At 50.7% G+C, this 24,280-nt stretch overlaps 1 protein-coding gene across 3 annotated transcripts in view; it reads left to right on the top strand.

Annotated features, from left to right (window-relative positions):
- IGSF3 (immunoglobulin superfamily member 3) overlaps positions 1–24,280 on the top strand; it is an 89,409-nt gene that overhangs the window by 41,491 nt on the left and 23,638 nt on the right. For 2 of the 3 annotated variants that reach the window (XM_057389953.1, XM_057389954.1), the window contains exons 3-5: positions 18,403–18,813; positions 19,658–20,047; positions 21,657–22,058. In XM_057389953.1, coding sequence (XP_057245936.1) covers positions 18,403–18,813; positions 19,658–20,047; positions 21,657–22,058 — 1,203 coding nt within the window. The remainder of the gene's footprint in view (positions 1–18,402; positions 18,814–19,657; positions 20,048–21,656; positions 22,059–24,280) is intronic. The other variant, XM_057389955.1, reaches the window with a different exon arrangement.

The raw sequence follows: 24,280 nt of genomic DNA, 5'->3' as shown, positions 1-24,280 counted from the left end.
CGGGATCTGTCCCTGGGAGCCTGTCATGACACACGGCTGGCCCCTGAGTAGGGAGCACAGGAACATCTTTCACAGTTGTTATCCTGCCAGCAAAGAGCAGGAACAGTCTCCTCCCGRCAGGAGCACAGGCTGCATGAGGAGGAGCAGCTCCTCATTCTGTGCTGGGGATGTCCCATCTCGGCTTTGAATGGRTGATCCCCSGAACAAGCAAATGCTGACCAGAGTWTTGCTTCTCCAGCTCTGCAGGTACAGCAGTCCCTCYGGCTTGGCTAGAGTGTATCCCCAAAATAATCAGGCTGTGTGACCTGTGAAGGGCATGCCCCTAGCCCTGCTGTTCCATCAGTAGCCTGTGGCACTTGTGACCCCAGACRAGGAGCAGCTGCCCATCTGTCAGGGCACGGCAGTCAGTGCCCGAGGGTGCTGTGTGCTGCCTGCTGTAGGTCTGGGAGCCAGCGGAGCAGGGGCTGCTGCGGGAGCCTCCATGGTCTGCTCAGCATCAGCTAAAATAAGCTCTGAAGCAATTCATCCCGTGGTACAACCTGGGTGGGAGACTACCTGACTCACCGCCTCTCCTCGCAGCTATTGCAGGGATCTTCGTGCCACTTGTTGTGGATCTGCATGAAATCAGAGGCTTTTATTTCCTAGCAATCAGTATTTCTCACRCAGGCGCTGCCCTTGGATTCCTCCTGGTCGGATTTGTGTTCGTCTGGGAGAAGCAGCAGCAGCAGCTTCTTAAACAGACSGGCTCTTACGCCTTTGTTTCCTTCAGCCCCACAGGGTTAATCTCCTTCTTGGCACCTGATTATTTGCTGCTGCAGGGTGTGTGCTTGAAATTCTCATTTTGCTGGCTTTAATCCCCATCTGGGAGCTGTGTCCAGGTCCTGGGGGCTGGGGGTGGGTTAATACCTGAGCTCCCCTGAGCAGCTCCCCTGAGCAGCTCAGCCGCCTCTGCCTCTCCTCGCGGCTGGTGGCTCTCAGATGTCCCTGAGGGAGGTGTTGAGGTGAATGGGGCCACTTCCCAAATGGTTATTAAGCATTTTGTGTTCCATGTGAGGCTGGGGAGTGTTGGTATTGCTGGCTCAGCAGCAGGCAGGCTCTCTGTACTCAGGTGAGAGATGGAGCTTCCYTTCTCCTGCTCCTGCCATGAGCTCCTCTCCTTCACCTTTGTGATATTGGCACAGCTGGCAGACATTGCTATATCCCCACGAGCTACCACCTTCTCTTACCCTCTTGCATCTTACAGCTTTTTGCACAGCACTTCTGCAGGTGCACCAAGCTTTTCACGTCACTGCTTCATCTTACTGCCTTCTCCTTCCACCCCAGAGATGCCCACAGTTACCTTTTCAGTGTTCCTCTGCCACCCACTTGCCTTGATGCCCAGTCCAGGCTGTCACACTGTCCCCTTCCTATCTTYCAGTGTCATTGCTCCTTTGGGGCAAGACTATTCCCCGTGGAGCTCAGGGTGCTCTGTCCCTGCCCACGTGCTGYCCTTTCTCCTCCACCCCCATGGGTGCAGTTCTGTTCTCCTTAGCTCCTGCCCCCTGCCCTAAGTTACCCGCGGTGTTTGAGGATGCTTGCTTCCCTCTCCGTTGGATTTCAGCCCTGCAGGTGCTGCTGTCGGTGTGTGAATAGCTGGCACAGCAGCGAGGAGTGGCTCCCCGGGGTGCTCTCTCGAAGCCACGAGCAGCAGACAGTGACTAAAACGGAGACAGCTCCATGTGCGCCGCACTCGCTGTGAACGTCTCRTCCTCCTCGCTGCTGCGGGGAGCTCAAAAGGGATCGCAGATGTGCAATAAACGGGAGCACTCTGAGCGAGTGGCACCGTAATCCCTGCCTGACCCCGCCCCTCTGCCCCCCTTCTTGCAGACATTAGTTTGATTAAAATTGCATGAGCCCACACACGGGTGTATTTTATTTTATTTATCTCCTCCTAGTGAGAGATGGGTTTGAGGTCCGCTTTGTGGGAGAGCAGCCGGAGGGATGCTGGGGAATTCAGGGTGTTTTGAAAAACTTTCCCTCTGCAGAGCTGCTGTGGGGCTGGTTGTGCAGGTGAGACCTGCTTTTCTTGTGGGATACTAAACATGAGTACCTTCTTCCCAGCAGAGCCTGAGGTCCCAGCTGGTGGTGCCTGGGTGTGTGCTGGGCAGGCAGGAGCCCCTTCCAGCGCTGCTGTAAGGCAGCAGCATCTGGAACAGTGCAGTAGAGTTGCTCCAGCAAAACTTCACCCGGGGCTTTCCTCCTTACTGGGGGCATCTTCATGGCTGAGGGTGAGTGCAAACAGTGTGAAATGTAGGTAACCATATCAGAATTAATTCACAGTATAGGTATAACAGAAATGGAAATGTTCTTCTTCAGCCAGGTTTGTGCACCTAGACTGGCCACAGGTAAAGACTTCACTGCCATTTGCAGCAGCTTTCAGTCTCCTCTAGAAGCAGGRAGAAGGCATGGAGAGTTAGGTTACTTGTTCTGCCATCCTGTTGCACTCTGTAAATGCAGTATTTTTTGCTAATGCTGTGGCAGTGCTGTGTCAAAACTCCTTGGTAGGCATGTGTAGGATGGGCTCTGTCTTACTGTCTCACTTGGGGGCATGCACAACTCAACTTTTGTGTGTTTTCTGGTTTTGGAAAAGAAAGATGCTATTTCCTTCCCTTCAGTACAGTTTACTTTTAGTGTAAAGTGTGGAAAGTGCAGTGTGATTCTCCAGTGAGGGCTCTGTTGCACTCCAGCTGTGGTTTCCTTGTCTGTACCTTTGTCATGCCCTCTTTGTGCTTCTGCATTTTTCTCCAGGCAAAGCAGTGAGCGAAAGGGGCTGGCTCCAAACTGTGCATATCCCAGGGCAGTGGGAGTTGCCTGGGGGTTTAATAATCTCTCTTCTCAGACATCRCTGTGCAGCACAGGGCTGCGGGGAGTTGGGCTGGGGTAGCTGGCATCCCAGCTGGCTGCTCAGCCCTGAACTCCTCCAGCTCAGGTGCACAAGCGCAAGCATTTTTTCAGAAGGTGGAAATGCAGTGGGAGCTCTGTCTTCCCAGAAGGAGACAGTTTCCTCTCTTCCTCCTTGCCCACGGGGATGAAATGGTCGGGTAGTGTTTAAAGGATAACAAGGTTTCATGCAAGAGCAGTGCAAGAACTCCACGGGTTCTGCCCCTCCAAGGCACAAGGAGCCYCCGCAGCCTTCGCCACAATCCAGTGCAAGATGTGGCCATCGCAWGGTGTCCCCAGCACTGAGTGCCTTCAGTGACACCCCCATATTTGCCTTCCTTTAGCAGTGGCCCCTCTGTTGGGCAGTGGGACACAGATGGGCTCCACAAGAGTCCCCGTCAGTGCCTCCACCTTGCTGCAGGGTGTGGCTCCCCAGGTTTGATGGGAATGTGACCTGCAGGACACAACTGCCTGGGTTTGATGGGAGTGTGGCTGCTTGCCTTCCCCATGGACTGGAAATCTTTGCTGGCTGGTCGGGGTTAGCATAGCAAAGTGTCAGGTGAGAGGGAGGCATTGAATTTCAATAAACCAGCAGCTGGGGAATGAAATCTCCTTGCTTCTAATTTGAGCCCTGGCGTCCCTCTTGCTTACCTCGGAGCAAATCTGCTGTAATGCATAGGAAACAGCTCAGCAACTGCAGCTCTGGCTGTCATCGGGGTGCAGGCTGAGYTTTATTAAAGACCTGCAGAGGTCTGTAAAAAAAAATTTATGATCTTCTTGGGCTTAGTCATTGCAAGTTAAATATTTGAATAGGTAGGGGCAAGCGTTTTGCTGAAATTGGATGATCCCTTTCATATTTATGTTTGGTTACGCTTGCTCCGCATGTATTTGGATGCTTGGCCAGGGGCGGAGAGRGAGGTGAAGGATGAAAGGGACTTAGTACAGAGAGGGGAAAACAGGAGCAGGGAGTGATTAGAATGGAGAAGAAAGCAAAGAAAACTAYTGAAGGTTAAAAATAATAACAATTAGGCTGGGGGGAACCGAGAAGAGGCAGARAAATAAATCGGGGCCTTTGAAGAAAAAAGGGGATAGACAGTGAAGCCTTTTATTAAAATCTAAATGGCTGACTCTGAAGATAAATGAGCTTGCAAAGAAACAATGAAAATAAAAAAGTGGAAGACAGGAAGGAGGGAAATATTTAAAAGGAAAATGAGAGGTTTTCACAGGTGTGTGCGATTGAGCATGTCAGCAGACATGCTCTGTAATCTGCTCTAATAATGTGACAGCTACTGGGGGTTTGGAGAAACAAACACAGCCCAAACCATGCAATTATTTTTCCAGTGAGGTGAAGTTTCCTGAGTGTGTAAAGCTGGCACTTTGTCCTCCTTTTGTTCATCTCTGGGGCTGCAGGTTACAATCCAGCCTTTCCTTTCTGGGATGTGTCAGGAGCTGCCACATGGACTGTAAGCAAAGCCTCTGCCAGGGTGCTGCTGGCTTTTATTCCCCTTGCAGGGAGCTGAAGAGACAGTGATTCACTCCTTGCCTGGGGCTGTGCAGCCAGCAAGGTGCTTCCCCCACCAGACAGCAAAGGAAAGGGGCCTGGATCATCCTTTGGGAAAATCCTGCCCTTCTCCACCCAGAAGTGTGGTGCTACAGGGGCTGTCTGCCCTGTTTTGGTCTGTTTTGCTGTATCAGTGAGCGTGGTCAGTTATTTTGAGAAAGAAAGATCATGGCACCCTGCTTGCTAAGGAGGAGCCAACCTCCTGCTGGGCTACTGTGAGAATCTGTAAGGAAGTCACCTCTTTTTGTGTAGGTCCTTGGCACTGCRGGGACATTTCTTGCCTTGTGGGACATGGCTCTGATGGATGAAGATGTCAGAGTTTGCTCTGGGGAGGTGTGATGCTGTGTGCCTTTCTGGGATTTCATGGGCTTTGCTTTTCCTGCTTTCCTAGTGGAGGAATTTCTTTGTGGTGTGCCTGATTCCCAGCAGGGACAGTCTCGGTGCCATCCACCATCCATGCACATGTCAATCTCCCTGTGGAAATAACATTTCCAGGAGGAAGCCAGTGCTGCCGAGTTCTGTAGAAAGTCCTGTCTCCAAACCTCTGTGAGCTATGTATTGGTCAGCACCCAGGGCAAAACCACAGCACTGGCCACCAGCTCTAGAGGTGGAAAACAGATATGTGGCTCCTTTCCTTACAGGAAAAACGGTGAATCGCAGGGGCCTAATTGCTTGAAATAAATGCATTAAAAAAAAACAAGGTAGGAGGAGACTGGTGGAGGTGAAACTCAGCAAGCCAGCACTGTTAGCCCTTGTTAGGCTGCACATCCACCCACTCTGTCTCTGCTGCTGTGTTCAGGGTGAGCATGACCCATTTCTGGGGGATGGAGATGCCTCTTACCCACCCTCAGCCTGTGTTTCCTCAGGTAAGCATCTTGTGGACCATGGGATTGAGCTTCCAAGCCAATGGAAGGCTGTCTCTCGATGTCCTCGGTGTGATGGTGAGCACCTCAGCAGCTCTGTGGATAAACGAGGAACATTTGTCATCCTCTTAGGAATTTAATCTTCACATTTTTCTCATATTGTTTCTGGGTACACTTAGGGGGTGAATTTGCATTGGTGGTGTGAAAGGAATTGGCTTTTCACTTGCAACATGTGAGATGTAGTGAGTTTTGCGTTTGGCCTGTGTGTCTTTTCCACAGTCTTATCAGCCCCCACCCCTTTGTGGATACCCTCAAATTCCCGAAATTACCAAGGTGAGCTGCATGGATAAAGTCTGCTACAAAAACGTTTTAACAGCAAGGATAAGAGGCTGCATTAGTTTAACTGAAATCACTTTGTGTGGATTTTTCTGGCATAAACCAGACCTTAATAGATCCAGAATGTCTGAGGATGATCGAGTACTCAAATAAACTTGCAATGAATTTTATGGGAAAATAGCTTTCTGTCTCTTTTATGTTTGAGGTTTGTTGGGTTCTTTTTTTTCAGTGATGGCTAGAAAATGAACATTTTTCTTAAACGGGGGTGTTTTTTCTTTTTTCTTTTTTAAATCACTTCCCTGCTTAYTTTTTTTTGGGGGGGGGGGAAGCAGTGTGCAATGCTGCTGTATGGTCTGTTTTGCTACAGAGTGGTGGCATTTCAAAGAACCAGGCTAAAAGAGCTGTTTGGAGCCTCAGGTGTGGCCATCTCAGGCCACAAACGGTCTTTTCCAAGGAATTTCTTTCCAAGTGTGTCTGTTAACAGGAGCAAGCCAGGATTTGSGAGCTGTAAGAGTCCGACTGTAGCTCCCTTCCCTTATTATTGATTTTACCCATTCTCCCATCTGTGCTGTCCAATATTATGATTCCAGTAGTTCTTCAGTCACCCTTGAGTTTGCCAGGGCACAGGAGACTTGAATACCTAATGTGCTCAAGCAAGGGTTTTAGAACAAAAAAAAAAAAAAAAAAAACCCACCAGAATAATTATGTGGAAAAAGAAAAAAGACCTTCATACCATTTTAATGTAACAGAAAAAAAGGAACAGGCTAAAGCTCTGTCCTTCCTCTTTTTTGAAGGTTGTGTTTATAGGAGTTTAGCTCTGATCTGAAATAATGTAGCTTTTAAAACTGTCCTGCTTTGTTACGGGGAACAGAACTCTGATAAGCAAAAAGGGAGGGCATGTCCTAGCTGTGCCACAAAACAAGGCTCTTGAGGCTATCTTCAGTGGGATTTTTGTTTGAGTGGGTGAGTGGGTTCCCTGTTTTAGACAGGACAGAATGCTGATACCAGTGCTAACTTTTATGGAGATTTTTATAAAAGAAAGAAGAATAAATGTGGGCAGAGGAATTAGTGAAGTTTGGKTTTTGCTTCATGGTTGAATTGTGAAGTATCTAATGAAGTGCAGTCAGTGCTTTTCCTTGACTGCCATACCCCCATGCTTGTCTTCCAGGTGACTCCTTTGGTGTCTGAGGGTTGACCAAACATTTCACTGTTTTCCACAGAGAAACACTGGTATATGGTGGGTGTCTCTTCTGCTTCTCCAGCTGTTTAATGAAACCTGTGAAACTTGTTCTTAAGCTGCTGCCTGTCTCTCACATTAAGAACTTCAGCCGCTCTCAAAGCAGCAGCCACTTACTAAAGTTAGGTGGGAGACAGGTGCACACACTGTGCTGTCAGGTGCTGCTGTCTCCTCTGGAAGCTGAAATATCTGTAGGAGGAGGTCAGAGGCTGGTACAAAAGGGGAAGATGCAAGAAGATACTGTCCAAGAATCCTGCAGTGCCGAGAAGCTCCTCCTGAAGGCTTTTGTCTTTCAGCAGTCTTAGAAGCATTCCCTTCTGTCTTGCTCCCTCGTTTTTCTTTCATAGCAGCCAAGGACATTTAGAGATCTGTCTTTTGGTAAGTGCTGAGARCTTCCCTCTCACCCTCCTCCTGCTCAGGGGTGTTTTGAGGCTGAAGTGAGTTGGTGGTGCTGTGCTTCCCTCCATGTGCTGAGCAGACAGCAGCCAGCAGAGGATCTGCTGCTGTTCCCAGGCGCTTCTCCCTGAGTATCTCAGCCATTTAAACTCCAGAGCCTACCTCGGCATTCCTGGGAAGCAGCAGCCTCAGTGAAATGCTTCGTGCTGGCCATTTTGCCATTTACCTACAGGGTAGGGAGCAGSAGCTGGCAAGCTGGCAGCTTGCAGAGCCTTTTGCACTGGGATGCAATGGTGGAACAAGCACCGAGTGGGAAAATGGGAGCTATCTGTGGATCTGGGGACACCATGGTGCCAGCTGTGCTTGGCTCTCATTCAGAGGCTCCACCAGTAGAAGGACTGGAGGCCCTATAAATAAAATGCTGGATTCTGCTGRAGTCAGTGCTATTGATCCTGCACTGGAGACATCATGGAAACTTCCTATTTACTAGTTTATTTTGTGACTTAATTTCTTTACTGTTTTGAGTGGGTTTCTTAATGCACTGCTTTGATGCACTGTGTGCGTTTAGGTTAATGATAGGTATGCCAAAAGCATCTCCTTATTTTAATGAGAGGTTTATTTCCTGAACAGTTACTTTTAAATGCCCACAGCCTCCTGCAAAGGATTTGGGGTGTYCTGGAAAACTTGGAGCATTGTGCCCTTGGAGGCATACCTGTATTTTGGAATACTCAGAGCTTTCCCTTCTGACTGTAATCATCAGTGGCGTTTCTGTGCTGCTGAGATCAATGTATATAAAAATAAATACATTTATTAAAAGATTTTAATACAGAGATGCCAGGCACTCTCATGCAGAAAGTCAGCTGGTTGTGCATGCCAGATTAGCTTTTCTAGACTGGCTCATTGTTACACAATTGCACTTTTTGCACAGTCTCCAAGGCCCAAAAGCTTCAAGGAGAGCATTTTGTCTCCCTTCTGCTTATCCTCTGTCCCTCAAATTGCTGCCACCTGAACTGGAAGGAGCTTGGAGAGGAGAGATGGCCATAGCCACATGAGTAAGACACAAAATTGCAGAAATACAGTAGAAAATGAAGAAAATAGAKTTGCAGAAGTGGATGTTGCCTCTTTTTTATCTGTGTTACCTTGACCAGATGGCAGAAGACTTGTCAACTGTCTGGCTAATTTGCTTTCCTCATCTTAATTCTGCTTTCCTCAGTCTCTAGTGCAAGAGGAGAGCAGGTGGTCCTTGTGGCTGGAGAACTTGGACTCCATCCCACAAGAGCCAGACTGTGCCTTTCATTCATCATGAGACTGCCAGCTTCAGAGTAACAGTTCTGACCTGCCAAAACCTTGGAAGGAGGTAGCTTGGAAATATGTAAAAGAGCCACCACCCTTCATTCCAGCTTCCAGAAATCCCTCCAGCTCATGCTGACTTTGTGGCTCACTGGCTGGTTATTGTCTGGTGAGGATGTATGTTTGTGTAATGTGTTATGAATAATTTCCACACTTTAAACAGGGCTGATAGATGAAGAAAAGGTTTCCACTGTCTTAGTTTGTATGGGTTTGGTTTTTTCCTTAGATTTCTGAACTTCTTCACAACTATTTATTAGCCATCCTATGTCTCTCGGTAATTTGCATATGAAGGATGTGATTCTCTCCTTCCCTGTCTGTGCATCCAGATTCCAGTGTTCTCTCTTTGTCTTTCCACAGGAACTTAAGAGCCAGACCTGGGCTGAACAAAGATTTTGGCTATAATAATAGAGAGTAAAGCCTAATTCTGTACTTTCTTTGATACTTCGTTTGTGAGGGTTAAAATGCCCCGTTCTTGTGTGTTCAGCAGAAAAGTGGGTTTTGGAGGGGATAGACTCAAATTCTGCTTGCAGAAACCATCTCCCAAGTGTGTCTTGGTCTGTGTTGTCTTGCCCTGGAGGCAAAAATAAATCTCTGCTGAGCCTAAGGATTGGKCCGGAAGGGAATGTTGGAAGTTGGGGCTGTGGGCTTTGCATCTCTAGGGACAGGTTAGGTGCCCAAAGGCAGGTGGGAGAAAGGTGCTTGCAGTCTGAAAACCTTCATTATTGAATAAGTGAAGGAAAAACAGCTCTCACGTGCACACCTTGACCTCCTGTGTGATCTCTGCCGAGCTCTCGAAGCAGGGGCACTAATCTCTGAAAGCAGCTCCTGCACTCTTATCTCCCGGTGTTACTTGTATAGTTGAGGCAGAGGAGAATGAATCCTGCTTGAAAATTGATTTTTGAGAAGGGCGACTTACCTGACTATAAAGCACCACAAACATTATTATAGTCCAGGGGGAATGAGGCCTGGGATGTGTTTTGAAATGATACTAGACGGCTCTCCCTGCTCAGCTGTTTGTATTGCCTGCCTGCCTGAGTGCACTAGGTGGGATGAAATCAGGCTTTTCAAAAAAATTGGAGAAAAGAGGATTTTCTAAGCTTCCTATTTCTGTCATTTCTTAACTTCAGCTTCAGAGGTGTAAAACATTAAGACAGTATTGCCTGCACGGCTTCAGAGGAGCTTGGGCTGCGCGTTTGCTCCTTTTTTGCTTTCCCTGCCTGTCCTGCATGCTCCAGGAGGCTGTGGCTTAGCAGGTTGCCCTGTGCCGGTTTTAAGCCACAGCAAATTCCCACATCCCTGCTCTTAGCTCCCAAGTGCTGTTAAGTAAAACACATCAGCTTAACCCTYGGTGCAAGAGTTGCGTGCTGATGCGCTCTGCCCTCGTGTTTGCCGTGGCTTAGGCTTGCCTTAAGCTGTGCTAGCTCGCTGCTGGTGCTTGGGATCAGCAGCAGAGCTAAACCCCCACAGAGGTGAGATTGTGGAACAGGGAGGGAGGCTGGAGGGATTTGTGGTCTGTCTCACCTTGGCTTGCTGCTGGAGGTTATTGCCTCCCCAGGTGAGAGGCTGGYGTGGTGCGTGGTGGTGGCAGCCCAGTGCTGCCCTCCCTGGGTGTCTGCCCCAGGCTGTGCTTCGGAGGGTCTGTGGGGTGCTGGGCAGGGCTGGCAGCCTGGCCAGGTATCCCTGGGCACAGCAGCTGGGGCAGGGGCACATCCCAGGGCCAGCCCAGACAGAGCCAGGGTGTGAGYGTTTCCTTCGGCAGAGCTGTGGGAGCAGGGCAGTGCTGCAGTGTGCCTGGATCGTGTCTGCTTGCACTGTGAGCACAGAGCCCGTCCAGGAACCACATCCTGTCAGGTGCTGGGCAGCAGAGCAGGGACATCYAGCCTGTCCCCGAGCACAATTTTCCTTATTGCAGGGAAGGAAACATCCATGTCCTTTCGGATGTCATCTCTGCCACCACTACGAGCCTGTTTTTTACTTCCAGACTGACTTGCACTGTGAGAGGGCATCTACCTCACAGAGCAGGATGGCAAAAAAAGTGTGTGTGTGTGTGTGTGTGTGTGTGTGGGAATGAAGGTGTTCCTCCCTGGCGTGGCTGGGAGATGGAAGCAGGGATGAAGGCTGTGCTCTCTGCCTCTGCCACACACCTTCTCGTGGTGCTCCTCAGCTGCCTCTCTGTCCCCAGCGTCTCTGCCCTTTGGGCTGCTCTCGTCAGGGTTCGCTCCACTGACGCTCCAGATAATTTTTGCTTAATGAACAAATGATGACTCTCACTGCTGGGTGCTGCCTTGTCCTTTTACCACCTCTTTCTGGTTTCTCCTTTTTTTCTGAATTTTAATGAGGTCACTTGAACTGCACCACCTAAATTAGCTGTCCTAATAACCAGATGCTCTTTGGGATGCGTTGGGACRTGGGTGGATAGAGGAGAAGGAGCCTGTTAGCAGGAACTTGTTCTCTGCTGTCCCCCATGGAGGCTTTAGTTGAGGGCAGGGGCTTTGAGCTTTGAGTGTGCTCCCAGTAGCTTCCATGCTTCACCCAGAGCAGTCGAGGGAAGGGGGCCAGCACTTTTGGAGAAGCACCCACTCAGAGAAATTCTCTGAACAGCACTGTGCTGCTGGGGCTGGAGCCCCAGAGCAAAGCCCAAGGGAAGARGGGAAGGCAGGTGTCCTTTCTCCTGGAGCTGAAGTTCATGAGGAGTTCAGAAAGCTTCACCTCTCCCAGGTCCATCAAGGATAAGCCAGAACTGGGGCTGAGCACTTCTGCTCCCCTGGCACATGTGCCCTGAGCACACAGGGAGGGGGTTTCTGATGGTGTCCCAGGGCATCTACTGCCAGCCCCTGTGGGTTTGTATGGGGCTTGGGAAGCTGCAGGAGAGCACTGCTGTCCCAGGTGCCTGGGATGGGTGCACTGACTCCTGCCTGTGACACCTGAGGGGTCCCACACAGCTCGGGTGTGCAGCTTTGTCCRGGAAGCACCTCCTGGAAGGCAGATCATGGAGACAGGGAGCAGGTTGTGCAGTGGGATCCTCTGCCCCTGCCTGGGAGGGAGCGCAGGCTCGGATGGGTGTGCTGGACGCGTGACTAGCGGAGCCCACGGCAAGCACGGAGAAGTTCAGGCCCCGAGATGGAAAGCTGACCTAATTTCCACTTCTCGCATCTTCTGTCTGATTCTCTTCAGCCCTTTCTCCACATTAGTTACTTCTGGTTTGTTTTTTCCCGTGCCCTTTCTCGCTTGCTGCTTGAACTCGTGCGGTTGCRTTGGGAGATGCATTTCTATTGGCATAATCATTCTAGGCAGTCGTTAACGTACCAACAAGGATACCATTGTAATCGCAGGATTTATTACTGCTGCTGTAAAACAACTGCCATGCTGCCTCACTTAACTCTTCAGCTCCCCTTCTGTCTCCTGCCAGCATCTCAATCAGTAGYGAACTGCCCTTTTAAAAAAGCTGCAAGCATGCAACCTGGGGATGTGTTATTTTATTCTGTTTTTTCCTGCTGTTACCTGAGAGTTCTGCAGTGATACGAGTGCAAGTGAGTTCAGTGCTTCACTATCCRTTTCTTGATTGTGTTGCAAAAGTGACTTTGTTGTTAAACTTCTCATTTAAGATAAGGCTTGAATATTTCCATGAAGATGAAAAGTTTATTTTAACTGCTTTTCTTTAGACCACAGCAGTAGTACTGCTCACCCCTGCAAGACCTTGAAGGGAATTCACTATTTCAGAAAAGTGCATAACTTCTTTTTTAGTTTAGTTAAACAATTACTAGTCTTTTATCTGCCTTTAGTTGTCCTTATTTTTCAGTGCAGATGGGGCTTTGCTGGAGGAAATGCTGACTGTTAATACTTGTTTTTGCCGTACCAGAGCCTGGGGCTATGTGTTGGTAGGCAAGGAAGAGAAGAGGGGAAGTTTTGCACAGAGGCCCTGCACCCTCAGTCACAGTGAAAATTCCTCTTTGGCTGGTAGGTTTTCCTCCTCGAATTCTGGTCTTGGGTAGGACCTTGGGCAGTGAGGAGAACTTTAAAGCAGTAGCAATAGAAATAAAGCTTTCCACTGCCTGCAGCCACGTGAGAGTTTTTGGCTGGTACTTAAAAATTAGGCAGGCTAAGGAAATGCTACCAGTGGCATGACCAGCTCAGATGTTTTCCCCACTTGCAAAGGTGACATTGAGGGTGTTGATGAGTTTTGCAGCGTAACCCAGTGTGTGCTTCCTCCCTGCTGAAGGCTCGTGACTGGCAGGAGGAGTGCCTGGTGTGCTGCAGCAGGTATGGATYGGCGTGTGCAGCTAATTGCCAGGCACGAGGGCTCCAGAGGATTACACTGCTAATCTAGATATGCTCCTGCCTTATCACCACCTCCATCCCTCCCTCCATCCCTCCGTGCCGCCGCACGCCCGCACATGTACTCATATCCTGTACGGAATGGGAATCAATAGTGCTGGGGGGAGGGATGGCAGCAGYGTGGATCCCTGAGAGCTTCCAGTGGCTGCGAGAAACAGGTCCCTTGCAGCTCTTCCTGTGGCGTTGGGGTGTCTCTGGTGGCAGACCCACCTTCCTTCCCTGGGGTGGCATGGGTGGCCACAGAAGGGTCTGGTAACGAAACCTTGCGCTCCCACCCTCRCTGCCGTTCTGGTGCCTCTCCCAGTGCTCACTTCTGGGTTCACCAGGGTGGCTCTGGCATTGCTCTCCCCTTGAGCAGCTTGTTTTTGCCCTGCACACACAACCAGRGGACCTTGGAAGGAGGTTTATGGTTCTGAGCTGTGATCCCTGCAGGGCAACAAGTTGKTGTGGGGCAGATGGAAACACAACTCTTGCACTAATTCCCAGCAAAATCCAGGGTGCATGTCTTAGCCAGAAACAGCTTCTTAGGAGTAAGGAGTATGCTTATTTATCCTTCCTAAATAGTTCACACCTGATTCTTGGTAAGCTTAGCTCTGTCCAGGTGGTACGAAGTGTGCAGCTGGGGGCACAGGGTGGCACCGTGGAGTGCCTCTAAAGTGTATCAGTGGGTAAACGCTATAAGGAAATAGCTTTTTTTTTCACCCCTTCTTCAAGAGAAGAAGATACTGGTGGGTTCTGTTTTTTCTGCAGCGGCTCTGAGATGGTCCATCTGTTTAGGTAGCCTGTGTAAGTTGTTTTACTCTTGAGGAGCTTGAATTGTAAGGCTGCCCTGGTGTTCAGTGATTTTCACAGCTCTGTCCTACCAGCTCAAGCTGGAGCACTTCTGGCTCCCAGCCTGATGCTCCCCCTGCGTCGCTTTGCAAGGATCGGGCGTCTCAGGCAGGTTTGCTGCCTTGCCTGGGAGGTGAGGAAATGTTGGCAGATCTCTGCTTTGTGTTGGCTCATAAAAGCTTTGACAGCCTATCCCTTGGAGGTGTTTGGGGTTTGGGAGACCCAAGGATGAACCAGAGCCAGCCTGAGGTAAAGGGAGACACCTGGATCATCMTTGTGTGCGTGGGCAGGGTTCAGCATGTCACCGGGAGCTGCTGGGAATGGAGCCKGTCCTGGGGCTTGGAGAAACGAGTGTTGAGGTGTGTACCAAGTGCATGCCTGGGAACTCCAGTCTCTGCTCTCTCCCTGTTTTCTGGGAGACTGTGAGCCAGTTCCTTGTCCTGAAGTTAGTCATGATTAGCTCACCAAGTGCTCATTGAYTGTGTGTTATTGAGGTGTGTGCATTTGAGGTGGGTTTGACTGGAGCTGGGTGTGCAGGCTCCCTGAAGAGGGGTGCCCTGGCCAGCGGGGAGCAGCTCTGAGCTCCAGGTCCTGCCAGCTGGCCCTGGGAGTCTCCCTGGCTGGGTCCCTGACACCCTCTAGTGGAAATATTTATGTTTAATATTTCAGGAGCTTTCAAAACTTTGTGGTGGTTGTGAGCACCCTGCGCTCAGCMGCCCACCCACCACCGAGTGCCCATCCCAGTGCCCTCTGCAGTGACCTGTGCCTTGGGGACTCATAGGAGATGCTGTGTTCCTTGCTCTYAGGGGTTGTAAGAATGAGCTCAAAGCTGTCAGCAGTGACTAGCTCAGGAATGGCGGTAGCACAGTACGTTTGCTCCCAGGAATTGCTTTTCATTCGCTCATTTCCTTGTCCAGGTGCTTGCTGCCAAACCTAACCTTGATGCTGGAGAGAAGGGAGTTCTGCTGGCACCTCCAGAGGGTCATGRCAGCTGCAGGGATGACCTTGTGTTGGGAGACAAGGAGGAAGCCRGGCTGGGTGCTGGGGGAAGTGCAGAGCAGGCTGCCTGGATGGCACAGGAAAAGAGGAGAGACAGGCAGGAGCTGGGTGAGAARGAGCAAAAGGATGTCCTGCAGCATCCCACTTGGCTCTGCTGCCTTTCATACAGGGAGGTGACTCTCATCTAAGCTCGTCCTTGCTTTCAAGTGACGCTCAGCTTGCCGAGTGTCCCCAGAAGTCCTGGTGCTCCCTGTGGCAGGTGGCTGCAGGATGAGCGTGGGCGGCTGGCAGCAGGAAGGCTGTCAGCACAGCCAAGGCTCCCAGGTGAGCACTGTGCAAAGACACACTCATGTCCTGATAATGGAAATTGATGTCTCTGAAGCCTGAACAGGGTGACTGGCTTGGGAGGAACTCGTCTTCTGGTAGCACACCTCCCTGCATGCTCTGTCCTGCCCTGGTGAGCAGCTTCACAGTATTCCCTGCTTCCTTTTTCCTCTGTAACTTCCAGCCCTGCTGTGCTCCAGCCTGATGGGCTAAGCTGTGCCTGTAGCCCTCTCCTTACACAGAGCCACAGAATGGGTGAGATTGGGCGGGACCTGAAGGTTAGCTAGACCAATCTCCTCCCAGAGCAYGTTGCTCAGGATTGTGCCCAGAAATCTTTTGAGTATCTCCAGAGAAGGAGCCTGCACAACCTCTCTGAGCAGCCTGTTTCAGTGCTCTTGTCATCCTTTCAGTAAAGAAGTTTTCCTCATTTTTCTCTCATCCTCTTGCTCAGCACCACACCTAGCTATATCCTCTTGACACCTGMCCTTCAGATACTTGTATACATTGATGAGATCCCCTCTCAGTAACCTCTTGTTGGTGCAGACCAGTGGGATCTGCTCTTGGAGCAGTGTGTGAGCCCCAGCAGACCTGTGTCCCTGCTGTGGGAGTCCCTGGTGCTCCACAGCGCTCAGAAATTCTCATTGGAATTCTGGAAGGAGTTGTGACCTGCTGCCATGTTCAGCTGCCTCTTGAGAATGGCATTTTCCCKTTTCCTACCAAGCTCCTTGCTCCCTGAACATAATACCAAAGRCACGTCTTGCCGTGTAAATAAAACAGCAGTTTGTGCATCGCTGGCCAAGCGTGAGAGTGGTGCCATGAAGTACAGAGCCTCTCCACTGCCCCAGCCACCTCAGGGCTCCAGCTTGTTCCTCCCTGATCGTCTGATCCTTCCAAAACTGGGCTTTCATTTATCAAGCAGGTCTCAAGTACTCTTGGTTAGGAAGATGGCACTGATTGAATAAATGTCCCTGCCAGGCTGATGTCAGACAGACACCTTAAGGCTGTGCATAGCCCAAAAGGTTTTACCAGCTCCTCTCACCGTGAGGATCTTGATTGGCTTTTTTAACTGAAGGAGCAGGAGGAATGCAGCAGAGCATGTCAGGTGTTACCATAGTTAAATCACAGCTTTAACCACACACTGACACCTCCTGATTTTTCTCCAGGAGTGCATTTTGCAATGGCTTGCCTRTGTGGGATAAAGGATGCTGACCCTCCAGCCGGGTTATGACCTGGAAATACGAAGGCGTGGTTCCAGCTGGCAAAATGCTGTCTGTGCTAGCCTCCAACCTGCTCAGGGAATAGTGTGGCAAGTGCTTGCCTGAGGCCCAGTCTCCARACAGGCTTCCCAGCATTATTCCCAGGAAGTGGACAGCTCCATGTCTGGCAGGTCAAGTGCCTGTCCCCTGTTGGAGYGTGACCTGGCTTGTCCTGCAAAGCCAGACAGGCTCCTGGGGTCAGCAGCTCCCTGTGCTTACCCAGAGAGCAGCTGTGCTGGGGGACACACAGGGGACAGATGGGGTGCATAGGGCTCTCAGATCGAGGGAGAGGACAGGCACACTTCCTTCACAGGTACCTGCTTTCACCCCATCAGCTGTTGCACAGAGTATCTACATTCAAAGCATTTCCCCAGGAAAGTCACTCCAGCAAGATGATGATTAGGCTTAATTTATTTAAATAACATAAGAGAAGTTGTAAGAGCCCATGGCTGGAGGGCAAAGAGAAAGGAGCTCTACATCTGTGGAAATTATTCAGTAAGATTTGAAATGAGAAGTTTAAAGCTTCTTGTGCAGGCAGCTGAACAGGCAAGGTTCACTGTTGATGTCACTACTGTTTGGGAGTCAGGGTAAGGGGAAAGATGAAGCAAGAAGAATCCTGGCCAGAAGCTGTTGCCAGTGAGCAGGGGATGGGAGTTCCAGTGAAAAAGATGAGGGGAAGGGAGGGAGTAGGACATGTGGCCACAGGCACAGAGACAATGACCTGCAATGTAAGCAGCCTCACAAGATTGTTTTCCTGCCAGGGGCAGTAACCTGGGTATGGAACGTGTGGTAAAAGAAAACGGTCCCATCCAGATTGGATGTGGGAAGATTTCTCTCTCATTTACTCCCAGCTTGTTCCTCTTTTTCTTTGCCCTCTTCTGATTTTGACTTTTCTGCCATAAATAATCCCAGTGGTTGTCCTCGCTGCAGCTCATTGCTCTCTGTAGCAGTGCCTGAATGAAGCAGATGCAACTTCTGGCAGCTCAGCTAATTTTGTCGAACCATCCAGTGCTGTCAATGAAACCAAACTGAGRTATGTTAATTATATTCCACTGGTACGTGGCAAAACCGTGGGCATTAACAGGCTCGCTAACGCTGCCTTGTCTGCAGAGCTGGGGAGAAGGTTTGCATTCTTCTTTCCACATCATGTTTCTTGAGACAGCCAATTCTGGAAAAGCTTCTTTATTAAAAAGCCTGTCTTTCGGTCGTAGAACCACCTCTTGCCAAATCCAAGCAAGGTTGGAGGGCTGCAATTTTTTGTTTTCTTCCTGATCATAGCAGTTGTTACTTCCTTTCCTCTGGTTAATCAACTGTAAAAGTAGCCAGCAGTTTAATTACCACGTGCCTTGACATGGCCGTGTCCTGGGAGCAAGCGCTGGTCAGGATGCAATTGTATTGCTGCCCTCAGAAGAGCCAGTTCCCTCTGAATGCAGAAACCCCTTCCTTTGGCCTGAGGGGGTCATTAAGAGATAAAACGATACAAACAAAGGAGAAGGGAATTGGATCTCCTGACTTTTTTATGAGCAAAGTTTAAAGGCGCTGAATGTTTGGCTTGGCCCCACCCATGACTGAGGAGGGGTGACGACCATGCCAGGGCTAAGGATGTGGGCAAGAGGGGGTCACAGAGCATGCTGAGGGGCACAGGATGGAGGAGAGGCTCCTCATGACAAAATGTCATGATGGGAAATGGGAGTATTAAACCCTGCTGCTCTGCAGCATGATGGAAAACCTTGTTTAGTTGCTGGGGACTGCTGGGTGGGAATTTAAGCACTGAAGTGTGTGCTGCAGGTCATGGTCTTTCCCAGCCAGGGGCTTTGGGGACGATTCTCCTCTTCTTAGGGGCTGGATGTGAGTTAACAGGGCCTGCTAATACTTAATGTTTAATTGCAGCTGTAAAAAGAAAGCTCTCCCCCAGGTCTCTTGCAAGGTGTCTGGCCCTTAGACTCAGCATTTCAGCATTGCTAACTGCAGGCTGTTTGTGCCCCTCTGCTGCAGTGATCCCCGACTCACTGCGGGTGACGGCCATCCCGCAGACGCTCAACAAGGTGGAGCACGACTCCCTGGAGCTCAAGTGCGAGGTGTCCAAGAGCACGGAGCAGCACAGCCACGTCTCCATTGCGTGGTACCGACAGCGCGGCGGCGAGGCGCCTGTGGAGATCATCTCCCTGAGCCGCGACTTCGTCCTGCGGGCTGGCGGCGCCTACGCCCAGCGCCACGCCACGGGGGACGTGCGGCTGGACAAAGTSGGGGAGACCACCTCCAAACTGACCATCTACAACCTGCACCCGTCAGACCAGGGCGAGTTCTACTGCGAGGCGGCYGAGTGGATCCAGGACCCGGACGGTTCCTGGTATGCCATGACCCGCAAGCGCTCCCAGGGCGCCATCGTCAACGTGCAAGCCACCGGTCAGTGTCYCCTGTGCCTTTTCTCCCTTTTCTGGGTGGTGGGAGGAGGTGGGAAATGGGGCTGTGCCTTGTTGGGTGGCTGGGGTCTGGCTGCCTGCTTTGCCATGTGTCCTGCTTAGGGGGTTGCTGGCAGGGTGGAGCTGGGCAAAGGAGGGTTCAGGCTCTGCCTGCAGCCAAGGGTGATGTCAGCAAAGAGCATCCAGGGCAGCGAGGGGGTGTGGGTTGCAGGCCCTGTGTCCTGACGTGGTCAGAGGTGTGGGGCTGACACAGAAGCTAAAACACACGTCTTAAGCACTTGGTGCTTGCACAATGAGAATTTKGGTAATTGAGGAGGTAAGAGTGACACAGCAGAGAATAAAACAAAGGATTTCAGCAAACATTTTTGTACTGCACAAGGTGCATTTACAAGTCAAAATTACTCTCCTAGCCCAGAGCACAGGTTCCTGTTAAGGATCTAAAGACCCAGCTGAGCTCTTTGGAGCTCTTTGGGTATCTTCCTCTCTGATGTCCCYAAAGGTTGTGCTCTGGCTGAGCAGGGTGTGAGTATGACCCAGGCTTCAGGTCATATTCCACAGTGGTACTGGACGCTAGTGTCACATGAGAGCTGCTCCCTGGGGAAGAGGGTTGTGCCTGGGGAAGCCTTGCAGCTCTTTGCTTGCTGGGCAATAAGGTGCTTTTGGCAGCACAGCCCATCTGGTCTCTCACAGTAAAAGTGAGTCCTTAACCTTCCAGCACTGGATGTGCTTGTCTGAGGGGTGTTGGCATGCAAGGTGTAAACACCTCACCTGAGGTGTGCTGGCTGTCCTGGTGCCACCCTGACACAAGTCGGTGTGTCTATCCCCAGATAAGGAGTTCAGTGTCCGGCTGGAGACGGAGAAGCGGATGTACATCGTGGGCGAGCCGGTGGAGTTCCGCTGCATCCTGGAGGCACAGAACGTCCCTGACCGCTACTTCTCCATCTCCTGGGCCTTCAACAGCTCCCTCATCGCCAGCCTGGGACCCAACGCTGTGCCAGTGCTCAACAACGAATTTGCCCAGCGCGAGGCCCTGGGCCAACTCAAGGTGGCCAAAGAAAGCGACAATGTTTTTGTGCTGAAGATCTACCGCCTGCGGCTCGAGGACAGCGGCAAGTACAACTGCCGGGTGACCGAGCGCGAGAAGACCGTGACGGGCGACTTCATCGACAAGGAGAGCAAGCGGCCCAAGAACATCCCCATCACTGTCATGCCACTCAGTAAGTAGAGGCGCCCATCCCCTCCTGGGGGCAGGTAGCTGGGGAAGCCATGACAGTGGTGGTGCGGGAGAGGGAGGGTGAGCGTTCACGAGCTGTGGAGGCTTGGGATCCCTGGTGGCAAGATGTGTTTTTAGTGTTGGGAAGGGCGTGAAGAAGAGGGCACACACCTCTTATGCGTCAGGTTCATAGGTGGGGACTCACGTCCCAACCTTGGTAATGACACCAACCTAACAATTCCGTTCTTGAGCCAAAGGTACACGAGACGGCCTCTGACTTGCCCCTTGCACATCTCTCCTCACCTTGCTCTGCAGGGAGCTGGGTGCCCTGAAGTATTCAGCAGGCATGATGGGGAGGCCAGCTTGGCCTCGAGTCCTTGCAGACCATTCAGTGGTGGTGAATCAGCTGTCTTGCAAGACAGCTGTACTGAGAGAAACCAGGGGTGCTCCTTGAGCCCCAGTGCTCTCCAGCGTGGAGCTCTCCGCTGGTCACTGTGTGTCAGCCAGCTCTGGTGGAAACAAGCCACRGAAGGCTTGCCTGAATGTCTTTTGTGTTTGTCAGATGATAAATACAGAAATAACAGGTTGAAAGAAGAGAATGTGCTGACTGATTCTGTGTTGTGCTCTCTGAAACCCTGGCAGCCGTGGCATGGTGAACCACGCATGGGTTGCCCAGCCTGCYGTGGCAGTGGGTTTTGACCAAGCAAGAGGGTTTTGTGCTGTATTTATCTCCTAGATTTGTAGGGAAATGCAGCCCTTTTCTCTAGCTTTTTTTTCCATCCTCATTTCTCCAAAAGAAATTCTATTTCTTTTCTCTCCTACCAATATTTGGTCTCMTTTGTTTGGCTTTGAAAATTACTCTAGCTAGAACTTGCATTGGACAAATATCTAAAAAGTACTGTTTCCAGACCCAGCCACCTTTCAGACAGATTTGATTCTTGCCGTTGATAAATCCCCAGCTGCAGRAACAAATGTGATGTTTTTTCAAGGGTGCTAAGTGTCCATATCTGTGATGGAAGGCAGCAGGAGTAATCAGCAATCTCTGACAAACCAGCCTCAAAGCCTTACACCTCTGGGAAACTCAAGATACCAGATATTTTTGAAAAAAAAAGTGATAGCTCTTGACCTATAGCATCAAGAGCTATGGAGTTTGAGAGAGCTTCTCCCAAAAGGTGTTGGTAGGAATGGATGTGGCAAGATGGTGATCAGGATGACGTGAATTGAAAAAGCCACAGGGAGCTGGAAGCTTTCTTTTTCTGGCAGAGCCACTTGCACGCAGTGCATATTGTAGCAACAGGAATTCCCTCAAGTTTTGCTGAGATCCCATCCTGGACCTGTGACCTGAAGACACAGTCATGGCAAAATCTCCTGAGCCATAGGCTGAGAGATTTCTCCCTGCTTTGGCCACCACCTACCTTGAGCGTGCGAGTCCCAGGAGCAGCTCGCTGCCCACCAGCTCTTTTTGGATGTGGTTAAGATGTGCCTGGACCCAAAGGCGTGGGCAGTTCCCTGCCTCTGGTAGGAAGCGTCTCTGGCCAGCAGCGTCCCCCTTGCAGCTCGAGCAGTGGCGAGTGTGTGTCATCTCCCCTGTGTGTGTGCGTTTCTCTCCTTAGAGACCAGCATCTCCTTGGAGATTATCAACAACGCCAGCAATGTCTTGGAGGGAGAGAGCCTGCGCTTTGGCTGCAACGTGCGCTCGGGCCTGGGGCCGCAGAGCCGCCTGTCGGTCACCTGGCAGCTGCTGGACAAGCTGAACCGGCGCAGCGAAATCGTGCGTCTGGACCGGGAGGGCACCCTGCACCCYGGCCCCGCGTACGCCGAGCGCAGCGGCTACGGTGGCATCCAGGTGGAGCAGGTGCGGCCCGGCTCCTTCACCCTGGAGATCTTCAACAGCGTCAAGGCCGACGAGGGCCACTATGAGTGCCGGGTGGCCGAGTGGACGCGCACGCTGGATGGGGAGTGGCAGATGGTTGGGGAGCGGCACACGAGCACCCCGGTGTCCATCACTGCTCTGGGTGAGTACTTGAGGCACAGGGGACCCCGAGGCCGCGGTCCCCACGTGCCTGGCCGTCCCCTAGAAGGTCACCTGCAGGTCACTGAGGCTGTTCTCAGCCCTTGCTTGCCAGCACAGTGGAGGCACCCAGCAGCCTGCCCACAGCTCCTTGTAGGTTGGTGCAAACACCCGCATGCACCGTTGTGTGTGGGGGCAAGTCTGAGGGGTGGCTGTGGCAGGAGCAGAGCAGGGATGGCTGAGAGGGATAGGGCTTCCAGTGTCCTCAGGAACTGTCCCATGATGTGTCCCAGCAGCAATGGAGCCAGGTTTTGGTTAGTGCAGTGTTGGTGTTCCATTGGTAGCCCATGGACATGGAAGCCTGTTGTGRGTAAGCCTTACCTGTGCTCACCAGATCAGGAGTGCAGAGTGCTGGGCATCCTTTGACCCAGCCAGCAGGAATGGTTGGCATCTGTGACAGAAATCAAGAGTCAGGAATGGTGCTTGCTGCCCCTGCAGGGGGACGCTGAGCTGCTGCCCAGAACCATGATGTTGTCCACAACCCAGCTAAAGCAGCACCTGGCGTCAGTGCAGCTGGTGCTCTGCTCTGCCAAGGGYTCCTCCACTTCAAACACAGTGAAACCACAGCAGTTTAGGAGAGGGCAGGCAGGGAGTTAGAGACTTTGTGTGGATTGTGTGTTGCTTTGGTCCTGCTGGGCTGGTTCCACAGTGTTCTGCAGAAGCTGAAAAAGGGATAACTGCTTCTGTGAGGCCACTGATTTGCAGAATGTCAAGGCTAAGACAATCGGGGAGCTCTGTTGAAAGGCTGAGATAGGAATATTGGCGAGGGTAGGGATTGTGTGGCTTTTCTTGGTACCCTGCAATATTAATCTTAAGCTTTGACAAGGTGTGTGTGAGACCAGACTTCAAAGTCATACTGTATTCTGATGAAAATCTTGCTTTTTTTCCTCCTTTCCTCTGCTTTACTTTTGACCTTCTTTCAGAGGCTGTTTTGTCTGGAGTTAGAAATCTTCTTTGTATAGCTTCCAAAAGCTATAGGGATGTTCTTTTGTAAAGAACTAAAGGCAAACTCTCATCTGGTTTCAATGGTGTCTTCCTCATGAGGTCAGCAGCTTTTGGCCTGCTACAAGTCCCAAGTATCAGCACTTCTCTTTATTGTGTCACTTGTAAAAGTGTTGACATTGAGATTTTAAAATGTGTTGCTTTTACTCTTGTTAAAATTTAAGATGCTCAGAAGTGCACAGCAGTTCCAGAAGATGTGATGGAAAGGTGGTTGCTGCACCTTCTCTGCTCCCCAGTCACCGGCTATTGAGCATGTTTTGTCAAATCCTAAGAAACTCCTRGGTCTATTCCTTTAACTTGCAAAGCTGAAGTACATCATGAAAATACAGTAGAGAAACTATTGATTATTATTTTGTTGCTGCTGAATCTGGTGGGTTTTTTGTTCATCTTAACATTTTTGAAATGTCCTGAGAAACTCAAATGCAAGGTGCTAAGAAAGACCAGAAGATGTTTATGCCTTCAGAAAGTGCTGTTTTTAAAAAAACACAGTAAATTTAGTGACACTCGCATTTCAAGTTAAGGTCTAATTGTTTTCCAGCCTGCCAGGGTTAGAAACTCTTTAGCTGAACCACACAGATGATGTTCAAACCCATAAATTTAACCACAGGGTGGTTCAGAAGCAATAGGCAGAAGAGAGAGATGTGGTGTCAGAAGAGACCAGATGTTCCAGAACTTCTGAGGCTTTCGAGTGCATGGCAAGGACTTAAGTTCCTGGCTGGCCTTGGAAGGAGGGAGTGAGTGAGTGCTGTATTTTTGTAGGGAGGTTTTGCAGAAAATCTTTCCACATTTATGTGTGGCTTTTTTTCTTTTGTACCAAGTTCCAAAAGAAGAAGGGCTTTGATTTKTTAACCTAAGTGCCATAGCTGTGCTGGTGGATGTGAAAACCTGAGGAACACACCTGGCTTCTGCATGGTACTTGAGAAGTCCCTTCATATGAAGCTTCCTTGTCCAGTCAGCTGGAGAGTGAACTTTATACAGTCAGCTGGTCCTGGTGAAATTAATTTGGCTTTCTATGGCCTTCTCTGGCTCAGGGTTTCTCTGAGCTGGGCCTGGTAACACCTGCTGGGGTAGGAGGGCTGCTGCAGGGTCTGAAGGTGAGGGCTTACATGGGGCAAGCAGCTCTGCGGGGGAGGCAGCCTGGGYCTCGCGCTGCTCTCCTGGGTA

This window comes from Malurus melanocephalus, unplaced genomic scaffold, assembly GCF_030028575.1.
Source record: "Malurus melanocephalus ecotype Western Australia unplaced genomic scaffold, MMel_1.1 scaffold_21, whole genome shotgun sequence".
Lineage (NCBI taxonomy): Eukaryota > Metazoa > Chordata > Aves > Passeriformes > Maluridae > Malurus > Malurus melanocephalus.
This window is presented reverse-complemented; position numbering and strand designations above follow the sequence as displayed.